The sequence below is a fragment of the Mustela nigripes genome, chromosome 14 (assembly GCF_022355385.1).
Source record: "Mustela nigripes isolate SB6536 chromosome 14, MUSNIG.SB6536, whole genome shotgun sequence".
Lineage (NCBI taxonomy): Eukaryota > Metazoa > Chordata > Mammalia > Carnivora > Mustelidae > Mustela > Mustela nigripes.
In genome coordinates, this window is record NC_081570.1 from 24,314,238 (window position 1) to 24,329,315 (window position 15,078).

Sequence of the window (15,078 nt, forward strand, 5' to 3'; positions counted from 1 at the left end):
AGTTCACACACGGCCCTCCCCCCACACCCCCTGCCAGCTCCATCCCCCCATCCCCTATTACAGGGTCAAAAGTCCAGGATACAAGGGCCTAGCCTGGGTGAGTGGTCCAGCAGCTGCTCCAAACTTGTGTTCCTACAGCCCGGCTTGCAGACAGGCCCCGTCCAGACACTCATGTTCGGACTGTTTATTTGAATTCATGACAATGACAATGATTCTGATCCTGATGCCTTATGAAGAAGTACCCCTCGCTCTGAACAAAGATTCAGGCTGTGCTGTCTGCCTTACTTCTGATATTAACACACAGCGGGTTTAGGGAATGTCTCAACCCAGCAGGATCAAGGGAAAGAAATGAGGCCGGGCCTCAGGGTTGCCAGGCACTGGGGAAGGCTGCCCACTGCTTGGTAGACCGCTAGGTTCTCTGTTTTCCCCTCCCTTTCCTTTTCAAATCCCACAATTTCCTGTTGGGGAAAGGTTGTAATTAGCCCAGACCGAGGCACAGCTGCCGGGAAAACTCTAGGAAAACACGGGAACCAATATTTTTCCAATTAGAAGGACTGTGGCATAAACTTTTTGTATGAGTTCTATTGAAACCAGATTTCTCCAGTCAGCTGCCAGGGGAAGAAGGTAGAGTGGAGACTCCCCGTGGCCACCCCGCCCACATTACCACCCTGGAGCTCAGGGCAGTCGGAACAGGATGGTTCTGGATTCTGGGGAGGCTGAGCTCCAGCTTACTGAGTTCCACCCCTGATAACGTCCCCAACTTCCTGCTTTGGTGTCCTGGGAGATGGGTAAATGGGCATAGGACAGAGCAAACTGAGACAGCAGATGACTTGGGGAGATGGGAGAAGGGAGCAGGATGCTGGGGTAGCTAGCTGATGTTCCCCCCTTTCAGCGATTTACAGGAGACACACCCCAGCTTGGTCATGAAGTTGGTTTGCTTCCACTGTGCGATGCAGTCCTCAGAGGTTTTAAAGTCAGCCTGCACAGAGTAAACAGAAGCCATGAATGGGGTGGTGAGGGGAGGCGTGGACAGCCCTTCCCCAGGGTCTCCTGTGCCTCTCTCTCCACACCAGCAAGTCTGCCCACCTGAGGCATTTAGTTCAGGAAAACGGTCACGAGTAAGTGCAAAGAACTATGTACCAAGACAGCAGCGTTCCAATAGTGAAAACCTGAGAACAACTTCCATGTCTAACAAGGTTAAATAATTTTGTCACATTATGACAATTACGATTTACTACTGCACAATCCGATCACCGCTCAGTATTTAAGAAGACAGGGAAGTTTTTCTGGCATCCAGTTAAAGAGAAAAATAAACATATGGTGGGACTCAAAACTGTAAATATATTACCTCCCTGCGCTGAAGGGGTCCACGAAGAAATAATCACTAATGCTATTTCACAGGAACTAGGTGTCAGGACTATGGATATTTTGTCTCTTTCATGTTCCCTATACTTTGGATGGTTCTACATTGGAAGCCTATTTTATAGCCTGGAAAAGTAAGTGATCCAAAAAAGCAGCCTGGAAAAGTCGGAGAGGAGGGAGTGGGTGAAAACAAGCCTGCCACAAGCAGGGCGAAGCAACAGGTAGAAAGCACTCTAAATGCCCCCCAGACATACCCTGGCTGAGCCAGGAAAGGCGGGATTGATAGGGAAGGTCACACGTATCGTGTTAGCTCCACGAGGAGAGGAAACAGTGGCTGCTTGGTTCATGATGTAGCCCGGAGCTCCTAGAACAGGGGCTGACATACCTATCAGGGGCTCAGGACTTGATGAAGGAAGGAATGCATTCAGGGGTCGTGGGGACACGCTGTGTTAGAGTCCATGCCCCAGAGGGCAGAGAGAGAATGAGTGCTCCAAGACCAGGGTGGGGTGGGGGGAATCCTGGCTCCATGGCTTCTAGGGACCCTGTGTGGCCTTGGCAGGTAACCCGCCAGATAAAACAGGGGTAATGCTGTGCTCTGGACTGAAGATCAGAAGAGGAAATGTCTGAGTCCCCCACACAGTGCCTCAAGGGGTCTGTTGGGGCTCAGTCCCTGTGAGGGTTCCCATGCTCTGCAGGTGCCTACCCCCTCCCCTCCCCAAAAGGTCTGGATGGAGGAAGGGAGAGGCACAGAGGCAGGAAGGGCGGGGGAGGGGCCGAGGTGGACTCGGGGGAGGCGCCGAGGTGGACTCTGGGGAGTCTGGGGACCCAGTCCAGGCGGCCCAGGCAAGAGAGCGGGCATGGCCAGCTACTGACCTGCAACTTCTCGAAGACTTTCTTCTTGGGCTTAAGCTCTTCATCTGGCTGGCCCTTCTCATAGCCCTTCACGAACACTCGCTCACCGGGAGCAGAGCCTGCAGGAGGGTCCAGAGGCTCCACCTGGCGGGTCACCCCCTCTCTGAGAAGACACACAGGATGAGGGAGGAGTGAAGCTGTGGCCCGACTGCAGCTGCTGTGGAAGCCAAGGCTTTAGGGCCTCTACATAGGTGCCCTCAGGGCGGAGCTACTGGGATGGGCTATGGGGATGCTACTGGGATGGGCTATCTCGGCTACCCAGAAATGCTCTGTCTGGAGAGAGACCCAAATCTGGGCTTTCTGCAGGAGGAAGCAGGACATAACAGAAGCAAGGTCTAATCGGCCAGTCGGAATCAGGTAGGACTCCTGGCTCCGACTCTTAACTGGGAGAGAAACTCCGGCACATGCCTACTGCTCCAAGCCTCCGGATTTCTGTCTTAATAAAACTGACTTTAGGTAGGGCCGCCTGGGTGGCTCAGTGGGTTAAAGCCTCTGCCTTCAGCTCAGGTCATGATCTCAGGGTCCTGGGATCGAGTCCCACATCGGGCTCTCTGCTTGGTAGGGAGCCTGCTTCCTCCTCTCTCTGCCTTCCTCTCTGCCTACTTCTGATCTGTCTCTGTCAAAGGAATAAATAAAATCTTAGGGGCGCCTGGGTGGCTCAGTGGGTTAAAGCCTCTGCCTTCGGCTCGGGTCATGATCCCAGGATCCTGGGATCGAGCCCCATGTCGGGCTCTCTGCTCCGAGGGGAGCCTGCTTCCTCCTCTCTCTCTGCCTGCCTCTCTCCCTACTTGTGATTTCTCTCTCTCCCTGTCAAAATAAATAAAATCTTTAAAAAAAAAAAAAAATAAATAAATAAATAAAATCTTAAAAAAAAAAAAAAAAAAAAAACTGACTTTAGGTAAAGCGCATTATTCGCAGTTACGTGTCCAGGAACTCATTCCTTCATCTTTTGGACTGGGTCCTCAGGGCGTCCACCTGGCGTGGGGAAGGGTGTTGCGTGGGCCCATTCCCTCCCCCTCTCTGCCCCCGGTTCTCACTCACGTGGAGGCGCACAGAAGCATGCCTTGGGACTCAATGCCTCTCATCTTCTGGGGCTTCAGGTTGCACAGGACCACCACCAGCCGGTCCCGCAGCTCTTCCTCGGGCACGAACTGCACCAGGCCGCTCACCACAGTCCGAGGCTCGGCTTCCCCCACATCAATCTTCTCCACATACAGGCTGTCTGCATCCGGGTGCTGCGCGAGAGGTCAGCCCGGATGGGATCATAACGCACTGGGTCACGGGAGCCCTGAGCGCCGTGGTGGGCACCACTCCCTGGTACTGGCTCCTCAGGGGCCCCTGGAGCAAACTCTCTCCAGGTCCCAGATAGCAGACCGGAGGATGGATCAGGAGGGTTCATTTTACTGTCTGCCAAGAGGCAGGCTTCGAGTAAAAGGAAGGGCGAGCAATATCCCCTAGAGGTTAAGTGGCCTGGACCTTCTGGGTGGTGACCATTACGGCCACACACTGCCCCAGCCTGGAGGAGGATGGAGGACAGCGCTGGCCTTGCCATCTCAATGAGCACCCGCAGCTACCTCAAAGTTGTTTCCGTAGCTGGGTCTATGCTGTGAAAAAGAATGCTGGTAGAGGAAAAAAAGTCCACAATGGTCTCAGGTCCCTGGCTGCATAACCTTTTCCTCTCCCTTCCCCATTTTCAGGGGTGTGGGGGATGGGACAGCAGGATGAAGTGGCTGATCTGAGATAAGGCCTGCAGCTAAGACCAGACAAGCTGGTGCAGACCAGAGGAGTCTAGGGACCGGATTTAATGGACAAGCAAGCTCCCTCTAATATCCTCCCCCCACCCCGAGTTCCTGGCTGTGTCTGGTTGCACAAGGTCCAGAGGCAGCAAAGGGAAAAGCCTGACACGTGCAATGAGGCACCTGCATTTTGACTTGCAGTGTGACCTCAGGGACGTAACTTCTCATCCCAGGCCAGGTTTCCTTCAGATGGAAACAACAAACATGACCCCACCTGCCTCTCTGGGATGTGGTGAAAAATGAGTACCTTCTCCACGCTAATGATTTTCCCCACGCGGATATCCAGCCGGGACGGGATGACCTCTTCTGGTTCTGAATTCTTGGCAGGGCCTTTGGCAACTGGCTCTGGGAATGAGAAGAGCCCCAAAGGGTCAGAACCCTCCTTCGCGATGACAGGTCAATCGCTGACACACACACCGGGAACACTAGCAGGGTTTCATGTAGAACCCCAGAATCTACCCCTTTGGTTCTATCTTTTCTCTTTTTGAAGTCATCTCTACACCTAATATGGGACTCAAACTCATGACCCCGAGCTCAAGAGTCGTAGGCTCTACCAATGAGCCAGCCAAGGGCCCCCTAGTTGTGTCTTCCTTAAAACAGGATCAGCAGGGCGCCTGGGCGGCTCAGTGGGTTAAGCCTCTGCCTTCAGCTCAGGTCATGATCTCAGGGTCCTGGGATGGAGCCCCACATCTGCCTCTCTGCTCAGCAGGGAGCCTGCTTCCCCCAGGCTCTGCCTACTTGTGATCTCTGTCAAACAAACAAATAAAATCTTAAAAAACAAAACAAAACAAAAACAAAAAACCAAAAAAAACAACAGGATCAGCAACCTTTGAGAAGTGACAAGCCAGATTTTCATCTATTGTTTCCCTCAGGTATTAGCTGGCGGGGAGGAAACGGGGCGGGGGGCAGTAGTAGCTTGGCTACCTTTAGGTGTTTCCATTTGTGCTCTCCACATACATTTATTGAGTTGGGAGAGTCACACAAAACCATCCATGTTGATATCTCAGTGTCATGGGTTAAGTGGACAGCCTGCTAAGAGCCAATCAAAAGCATACGGAAAGGAATTGGGCAAAGCTGAAGGTGAGCTTTCCGAAGGAGCTGTGCAGGCTCTGAGCAGCTCTGTTCCTTCATGGTCTAACCCAACTGCTCCCTTAACTGAAGGACTGAGTGAAGGATCACAGTACATGTCTCACACCAGTGGGCTGGGACAACAGGATGTAATCACAGTATCGCCCAAACCTAAATCCTGATGACTCAAGTTCCATTCCAGAAGTCAATGGTCTAGGATATTCCTGCACTTCCGACCCCCTAGCTTCTCGGGCTCTTGATTTAAGACAGACCCTTTTCAGGGGCGCCTGGGTGGCTCAGTAGGTTAAAGACAGACCCTTTTCAGAAGCCCACCGAAAGGTGCTCTTTCGTGATGACATCATGCAGCCCTTGGCCCCCGACCTCCCGGGCTGGCCTTACTCTGCTTGGAGGGCTCTGGGTAGGCAGCGCTGGTCAGTTTCTTCAGGGCAGGGGTGTTAAACTTTTCCCGGATAGGATCCAGCAACTTGTTCAGGGCGACCTCCACAGAATTCTTCAGGTCTCCAGGATGTACAACCTGTGGAAGTGTGCAAATGGCCGGTGAGGGGAGCTACCTGAGCGGGGGCATGACACGTCTGAGTCTACTAATGACAATGTGTGGTGTAGGGTGCAGGCCGCTGACCCTCAGAGCAGCCCTGTGAAGCTGACAAAGCCAAGAGGAGGACACAGGTTCAGAAAGATTCTCTTTCTTGCCCGAGATTTAGGTCTTTTGACTCTGAATTCCATCCTAACTTGAGGGATTGTATCTTATTAGGATTTATTTATTTGAGGGTGCCTGGGTGGCTCAGTTGTTAAGCAGCTGCCTTTGGCTAAGGTCATGATCCCAGGGTCCTGGGATCGAGCCCCGCATTGGACTCCCTGCTCGGTGGGAAGCCTGCTTCTCCCTCTCCCACTCCCCCTGCTTGTGTTCCATCTCTTGCTGTCTCTTTCTCCCTGTCAAATAAATAAATAAATCTTTAAAAAAAAAAAAAAGATTTTTTTATTTGGGGAGGAGCAAGATGGTGGAGGAGTAGGAGACTGAGATATCATCAGGTCCCAGAAGTTCAGCTAGATAGTTATCAAACCATTCTGAACACCTACAAACTCAATGGGAGGTGGAGGAGAAGAGGAGCAGCAATTCTAGGAAATCTAGCAAATCTAGAAAATTGACATCTTTCTGGAAGGCAGGATGGGTGGAGAAGTGAATCCGAGGCAACATAAGGGAAGACAGACCACAGAGGAAGGGGCCGGCTCCCAGCAAGTGAAAGAGCAGTGGAGCACAAAATCGGAACATTTAGAAGTCTGCTCCGCAGAGGGATGTCACTCCAGAGGCTAAGCCAGGTGTGAAGCCCTCATGGGGACAGTGTGGTCTCAGGACCCACGGGGACACAAAAAGACCAGGGGTGTTTGAGTGGTGGCAGAGCTCCCAAGTATCAGAGCAGGGAAGCCGGCTGCAGAGAGGGAGCTGAGGAGTGAGCTCTCAGCTCGGGGTCACCTTAAACCATGATGGAGGCATAGTCAGGCCACTGCTCTTCAAGCAGGGACCCCACAAGTGGCATATCCGGAGGGACCTCCTCTTTCCTCCTCTAGGAGGAGTGGCGGGGGAATGCGCGACAGGATCTGCTGGATTTGGAGACTGCAAACAGGGCCGTGCACCAGAGACAGAAACACTCGGTCACAGGCCAGGTGAGCTCAGAGTGCGGCGGGAGACCAGGGAGACGGGAGGGATGGACTGCTTTTCTCTGAGGTTGCACTGAGAAGTGGGGCCCTGAGCTCTCGGCTCCTATGGGCCAGGGGCTGGGAGGCTGCCATCTTCACTCCTGTCCTCCAAAGCTGTATGGAAAGTGTTCAGGGAGCCCAAAACTGCGAAGATTACTTAGCCTCGCCCCTGGCAAATGTGGTGCAATTCCACTTCAGGCAAAGACATTTGAGAATCACATCAACAGGCCCCTCCCCCAGAAGATCAGCAAGAAAATCCAACCAAGACCAAGTTTACTGATCAATGAGAACTGCAGGATGCCAGAGCTAAGGGAAAGCAACACATAGAATTCATGGCTTTCTTCCCCATGAGCCTTTAGTCTTTCAAAGTTATATTTTTTTAATTTTATTTTTTTCTTATTCTATTTTTAAAAATTTTTCCTCTTTCCTATTTTAACATTTCTTTTTTTTTTTTTTTAAGATTTTTTATTTATTTGTCAGAGAGAGGGAGAGAGAGTGAGCACAGGCAGACAGAATGGCAGGCAGAGGCAGAGGGAGAAGTAGGCTCCCTGCTGAGCAAGGAGCCCGATGTGGGACTCGATCCCAGGACGCTGGGATCATGACCTGAGCCGAAGGCAGCTGCTTAACCAACTGAGCCACCCAGGCGTCCCTATTTTAACATTTCTTAACTATTTTATCCTCTCAATATCTTTTAAAAAATCTTTTCTAATTTTCATCATTATAGTGACATTTTATCCCTTCATTGAATTTAACCTTGTATTTGTATACACACAGGTTTTTTTTTTTCTTTAAAATTCTGGGATACAATTTCTTTTAATAGATCAAAATGTACCCTAAATCTAGCACACAGCTTTGTCCTAATCTCCAGCCTGATCACATTCTTTCTTCTTTTTTTCTTTTTTCAAACAACTTATCAATTCTTTTTCTAGAATCTTTAAATTTTCACCTTTATAGTCATATTCCATCCCTTCATCGTATTTACCCTTATTTTTGTATATATAAGTTTATCTTTCTTTAAAATTTTGGGAGGTAGTTTCTTCTAACAGATTAAAATACACCCAAAATCAAGTGTGGGGCTCTACTCTATTCACCAGTCTGACATATACACACACACACACACACATACATATATATATGTATATATATATACATATATACAGAAATAAATATTTATATATTTATATTATATATTATATAAATAAACAACTATACACACATATGTGTACATATATGTGTATATGTGTGTGTGTGTGTGTGTGTGTGTGTATATATATATATATATATATATATATATATATAGTTGTTGTTGTTGTTCCCCTTTTCCGCCCAGTTTCGGGTCTCTTCTGATTTGGTTAGTACATATTTTTCTGGGGTTATTGCTACTCTTTTAGTATTTTGTTCTCTCATTCATCTATTCATATCTGGATAAAATGACAAGGCAGAAAAACAGCACAAAAAAAAGAACAAGAGGCAGAACCAATGGCTAAGAACCTAATCAATATGGACATTGGTAATATGTCAGAACTAGAGTTCAGAATGATTCTCAAGGTGCTAGCTCGGCTCAAAAAAAGCATGGAAGATATTGGAGAGTCCTTTTCTGGAGAAATAAAATCCCTATCGGGAGAAATAAAAGAACTAAAATCTAACCAAGTTGAAATAAAAAAAGCTATTAATAAGGGGAAATAAAAAATGTAGGTTCAGGGGCGCCTGGGTGGCTCAGTCGGTTAAAGCCTCTGCCTTTGGCTCAGGTCATGATTCCAGGGTCCTGGGATTGAGCCCTGCATCGGGCTCTCTGCTCAGCAGGGAGCCTGCTTCCCTTCCTCTCTCTGCCTGCCTCTCTGCCTACCTGTGATCTCTGTCTGTCAAATAAATAAAATAAAATCTAAAAAAAAAAAAGGAGGCTCTTACTGTTATGATAAACGACGCAGAAGAAAGAATTAGCGATATAGAAGACCAAATGATGGAGAATAAAGAAGCTGAGCAACTACTGGACCACAAGGGAAGAATTTGAGAGATAAGTGATACCATAAGATGAAACAATATTAGAATAATTGGGATTCCAGAAGAAAGAAGAAAAAGAGAGGCAGAAGGTGTATTGGAGCAAATTATAGCAGAGAATTTCCCTAATTTGGTGAAGGGAACAAGCATCAAAATCCAGGAGGCACAGGGTACTCCCTCTCAAAATCAGTAAAAAATAGGTCCACACCCCATCATCTAATAGTAAAACTTACAAGTCTTAGTGACAAAGAGAAAATCCTGAAAGCAGCTCGGGACAAGAGGTCTGTAACATACAATGGTAGAAATATTAGATGGGCAGCCGACCTATCCACAGAGACCTGGCAAGCCAGAAAGGACTGGCATGATATATTTAGAGCATTGAATGAGAAAAATATGCAGCCAAGAATACTATATCCAGCTAGCCTGTCATTGAAAATGGAAGGAGAGATTAAAAAACTTCCAGGACAAACAAAAACTAAAAGAATTTGCAAACACCAAAGCAGCCCTACAGGAAATATTGAAAGGGGTCCTATAAGTAAAGAGAGAGCCTAAAAGTAACACAGACCAGAAAGGAACAGAGACAATATACGGTAACAGTCACCTTATAGGCAATATAACGGCAGTAAATTCACACCTTTCAATAGTTACCCTGAATGTAAATGGGCTAAATCCTCCAATTAAAAGACAAGAAGTATCAAAATGGATAAAAAACTAAGACCCATTGATACACTGTCCAGAAGAAATTCATTTTAGGGGCGCCTGGGTGGCTCAGTGGGTTAAGCCTCTGTCTTCCACTTAGGTCATGATCTCGGGGTCCTGGGATCGAGCCCTGCATCGGGCTCTCTGCTCAGTGGGGAGCCTGCTTCCCCCTACCCCTTCCTGCCTGCCTCTCTGCCTACTTGTGATAAATAAAATCTTAAAAAAAAAAAAAAAGAAACTCATTTTAGACCCAAAGACACCTCCAGATTTAAGGTGAGGGGGTGGAAAACAATTTACCATGCTAATAGACATCAAAAGAAAGCTGGGGTGGCAATCCTTGTAACAGATAACTAAGATTTTAAGCCAAAGACTATAGTAAGAGATAAGGAAGGACATTATGTCATACTTAAAGGGACTGTCCAACAAGAAGATCTATCAATTTTAAATATATATGCCCCTAACATGGGAGTAGACAATTATATTAGCCAGTTAATAACAAAATCAAAGAAACAGATCAACAACAATACAATAATAGTAAACACCTTAGTGTTAGTAAAAACCGTTAACACCCCCTCACTGAAATGGACAGATCATCTAAGCAAAAGATCAACAAGGAAATAAGGACTTTAAATGACACACTGGACCAGATGGACATCACAGGTATATTCAGAACATTCCATCCCAAAGCAACAGAATACACCTTCTTCTCTAGTGCACATGTAACATTCTCCAGAATAGATCACATCTTGGGTCAGAAATCAGGTCTCAGTTGGTAGCAAAAGATTGGGATCATTCCCTGCATATTTTCAGTCCACAATGCTCCGAAGCTAGAACTCAATCACAAGAGAAAAGCTGGAAAGAACTCAAATACATGGAAGTTAAAGGGCATCCTACTCAAGAAAGAATGGGTCAACCAGGAAATTAAAGAAGAATTTTAAAAATTCATGGAAACAAATGAAAATGAAAACACAACTGTTCAGAGTCTTTGGGACACAGAGTCGAAGGACATAGTCCTGCGAAGAAAGTATATAGCCTGGGGGTCAGAGGGAGAGAAAGAGAGAGAACTTGAAGCAGGCTACATGTCTAGAGTGGAGCCCAGTGTGGGGCTGCATCTCATGACCCCGAGATCATGACCTGAGCTGCAATAACTTGAGGGATTTTAGAGGCTGAACTTTTTTTTTGAGGCTGAACATTTTTCTTAATCATATTCTTCTTCAAATTCTTCAAATTCTTTTATTAATCAAATTCCCCCCATTCATGTTTTGAGTGGTGGCATGAACCAGGGGCTATTTACAGGCAGAGAAACACCCACAGAGGCAATCCAAGGAGATAGCCTTGCAGGGAGCTGGGCGAGCGAGAAGAGAGAGCAAGGACATTAGACAGACGGGGACTAGAGTCCCAGCTAGCTGTATGACCCTGAACCACGTACTTAACCCCTCTAAGTTTGGGATGCTTTACTCAAAAATTGAAGAGAATACCTATATCTCAGAGAGTCAGAATGAGGATTCAATCCCGTAATGTGGGTGAATATGGTGAGTGATACTAGTACGGGGCAGGGGCACAACCATTTGATTCTTCTTGTGTCCCATAACTAGTACTTTTATATCCCAAATCTGGCCGGAGAGGCTCCGCTAGATATTCTGAGGGGTTATCTCTTAGCTGTGGATACCTGTAATACAACAGTGCCTCCATTTTTGCTTCTGATATTCTCTCATTTCTTTCAGAATGTTTAGTTTTTAACATCAGAAAAGCTTTAGACCTGCTCTGTCCAGTATGACAGCCGCTAGCCGCGTGGGGCTACCTGAGTGTCAAGTACGATTCAGTTTCTCAGTAGCACGGGGCTCACAGAAAGGTTGACCACACATGACCAGCGGCAGCCACGTGAGAGAGCACACCCCAAATGTGCCGGCCCTCATAGAAAGTTCTATGGGCTAGTGCTGTTCTAGGCTTTTCTTCAGACCCACTTCTTCTATCCTTCTCGTTATTTCCACAGATCACTGTTCACGGGGCTGAGGAGTGATGTGTGGGTTTTGTGGCTGCCTCAGACTGCACGTAGAGGGCTTCAGAGCAATGGCTGTGAAACATCCAAGAAAATGGGCCTTAAGGGCCGCAGAGCTCCGAGGTCATGGAGACTTTTCCTCTATTTGATGTTCAAACCCTCACACCATGTTGCCTGCAGGGGCCTTCTGGCCTCTGCCTGAACACCTCAGTGATGGGGACGTGAGGTCAGGTGAGGCAGCCTGGCCCACTGCCATCCAACAAAGGTTGCTGCACGGCTCTCCCTGATGTTGAACCTGAACATGTCCCACCCGCAGGCCTGGCTTAGCCCTCTGGGGCCACAGGAAGAAATCCAACCCGTCCCCCGCGAGAGAGTCTGCCATGAGTCTGAGGAGCACCGAACGCAGGCCTGATTCCCAGCCACACATCCCCAGTTCTTTCAACTGTGCCTCTGTGACAAAGGTTTTGCTCTGTTCCCTAACACAGCCCCCTTCATCTCCCCAACACAGCCCAGACTGTCTAACAAACCTCATAAAATAGAAGTCCAGACCTGGATGCAAAGCCCTAAATGTATTCACACCAGCAGAGAACTGAATGGACTCCCTGGTTCCAGACTCCACATTTTCCATATCTTACAGCAAGACCCCGTTCACATTTCCAACAGCGCAATCACACTGCTGATTCAACCCAACGTCAGAACCAATCAAAAGCCCTCATTTCCTTCCCATATGCACCACTATCACATCTTCCCTTTAGGACCTGGCCCTGCCTGGCTCACCCACAACACTCTGCCAGTTTGTCAGACCAAACCACTTGGGATTCTGTACCGTGCTATTTCATCTTCCTGTGTCTGTGCACAATTTATTCCCTCTGTTTGGATGTCATCTCCTCTGCAAAGCTTTCCCCATAGCCAGGTAATCACTTCCTCCCGTCTTCACTCTGGACCACGTATATACCACGTATATACCATCATCGCACAGCCACACGGCAATGATGTTTATTTCCTTCTGGACCTTGAACTTCGTGAGGATTTAATCCTCTGTAATGCCAGCCCTCACCGTGGTGCCAAACTCATGGGTACCCAGGAATTCTTTTCTGAAGCTGTCTCTTGAGGTCAGCAGGATCCTCTATGCTGTCCTTTCCTAGGTGTTTCTTTTCTGAACTCTGACTTTGCACCTGTCCCTGAAATGCTTCACCTTGCTGGGTTTGGTCCGTCATTCCAGGTTAAATCCTTTGCAGAATGATTAGGACACCAATATTTTAGCTTTGTGCCATTTGTTTGCCTAACCTGTGAACCACCCGAATCCTCATTAAGCCACTGCCCGTGATACACAGCCCTGGAGAGCATCAAGTGGAGACTTGGGGCAGGTGCTAGAAAGCTGGCTAGGCCAAGGAGAGGTCTGGCAGAAGGAATTCGGGGGGGATTTCTCCTCCTCTGGGATTACCTCGTCAGCGAAGTCCTTTTCCAGGTCCAAGTAAGAAGTATAGGTTTTGTTCCCACCCCACTTCTCATCTCGAAGGATCACAAACTCTGTAAGACAAAGGATCCATGCCAACAAACTCATCAATAATGGCAAAGTCAGCAGGCCTAGCTCAAATGGTACGGATACTTGTAGTTTCTGTTATACATTTTCAATTTTTATTCTATTATACATTTCAACTTTATTATATGATATATATATTTATATATCTTAATGTTCTTAAATCAGATGAGCCAGCAACCCAGCTGGCACCCATGCTCAAGGGGAAGGATTGTGCCTTACATTTCTTTCATCTTGCTCTAATTCGGCATGCCTGTGCCCACCTGCATTTCTACAACCGCCACCCACCTTGACACTCTGCTTAGAACCCAACCTGGTGACAATCTCATGGGCAATGAAATCACATCCCAAGTGCAAATGTACCCTGGTCTATGAGAAGTCAGAGGGAAGCCCGAAGGAAGACTCTTAACCAAACCCAAGGATGATCACAGTACTAGCTCTGCTCCCTCTGCCTGGCCTCCGAGAAGCAATCAGCGAGTGTCTTACCGGACTTGAGGGGAAAGAGGACATGCTTGATGAAGGACAGAACCCCGTTGTTCTCCACATTCCCTGGCTCACAGAAGGCCTTCTTGAGTTTTTTCTTCACATCCTCCTTCCGGTCAAGAAGATCAATCTTGGACTCCTAGAAGCCACAGAGGAGAAGGGACCGCTTATGGTGGGGAAGGAGATATGCTCAACTAATCTGTGTTTTGTTTTTTTTTTAAACAGAGGTTTAAACATTAATAACTTTAATAAAAGCAGTGTTAATCAGAGTCAAGAACCATCACAATATTGCCACCTGACAAAAATCACGATTTCAGTTTTCCTGTGTTCTTCCCAGGCCTGTAACATGCAGAATAGCTACAAACTTGCAGTTGGAGAACAAATGTCTACCCTTTGCTTTTTTACTTGAGACTATATTACAAGTACTTCTGAGGGGCTACCTAGTCTTTGCGTCTTTTTTTTTTTTTAAGATTTTATTTATTTATTTGACAGAGAGAGGGGGAACACAAGCAAGGGGAGTGGGAGAGGGAGAAGCATGCTGCCTGCCGAGCAGAGAGCCCAATGCAAGGCTCAATCCCCGGACCCCAGGATCATGACCTGAGCCAAAGGCAGACGCGACAACTGAGCCACCCGGGTGCCCCTTTGCTTCTGATTTTTATGCTGTATCACACTGCCAGTTATTAGTGACAACGTGATCTCTGAACTGTTAGATTATGTTCTAATTTTTCCAAATTATATACAATAGTACAATGAACATCTTTGCAGGGGTTTTTACTGTTTTTGTTTCTGCCTTCTCTAGGATTATTTCCTTAACCTACCCAAAACTGCCAGGCCCAGAAACTATTTTATGAAAGGGGCATACTCATGGTCATCGCCCAAAACAGTATGTGAGCGGCTTGCTGCATGGCAAACCCCCAACCCAGGTACTATCTAGTAAATAGAGCCATCTTCTCTTTTTAGGTAGTAGAAACGGTTTCTTGTTTTGGAGTGAGAAAGCGCATGGTTCTTTGGGTTCAGTGGTTACCGAATTCTGCTCTGTGTATGCCTGCTATGAGTCATCTGGGGTGAAAAAAAGGAAGTTACTGGAAGATGAATCAAAATCTCTCCCCCTCTCTCTCTGCCTGCCTCTCTGCCTACCTGTGATCTCTCTCTCTCTCTGTCAAATAAATTACAAAAAAAAAAAAATCTTCAAAATCTCTTGAGGTTGGGCCAGGTGTTGGTATCTTTAAAAAGCTCTCTAAGTGATTCTGACGCAATCATGTTCAGGAACTGCTGCTAACACTGACTTCCAGGGCCAAGATACGGTGAAAGTCACTAAACAGGATGAGTGATACGATATTTTGTCAGAGAAATAACTGATACAAGGAAGACTTTAACACAGAGAAAAACAAGTATTTTATATATTCCTTGAAAAAATAACAACAGGTTCTACGTGTGTATTTACTGATCTATCAAAGATTGAAAAGTCAGATTTTTTTTTATTTTTAAAGATTTTATTTATTTAT

The 15,078-nt window shown here is 47.0% G+C and overlaps 1 protein-coding gene across 1 annotated transcript in view; it reads right to left on the bottom strand.

Moving 5' to 3' along the window:
• Window positions 1-169: 169 nt before the first annotated feature.
• YARS1 (tyrosyl-tRNA synthetase 1) overlaps window positions 170-15,078 on the bottom strand; it is a 38,289-nt gene continuing 23,380 nt past the window's right edge. The window contains exons 7-13 of the mRNA XM_059377131.1: window positions 13,577-13,712; window positions 12,995-13,080; window positions 5,538-5,673; window positions 4,318-4,415; window positions 3,316-3,509; window positions 2,236-2,377; window positions 170-979 (exon numbers count right to left, since the gene is read on the bottom strand). Coding sequence (XP_059233114.1) covers window positions 869-979; window positions 2,236-2,377; window positions 3,316-3,509; window positions 4,318-4,415; window positions 5,538-5,673; window positions 12,995-13,080; window positions 13,577-13,712 — 903 coding nt within the window. The 3' untranslated portion in view covers window positions 170-868. The remainder of the gene's footprint in view (window positions 980-2,235; window positions 2,378-3,315; window positions 3,510-4,317; window positions 4,416-5,537; window positions 5,674-12,994; window positions 13,081-13,576; window positions 13,713-15,078) is intronic.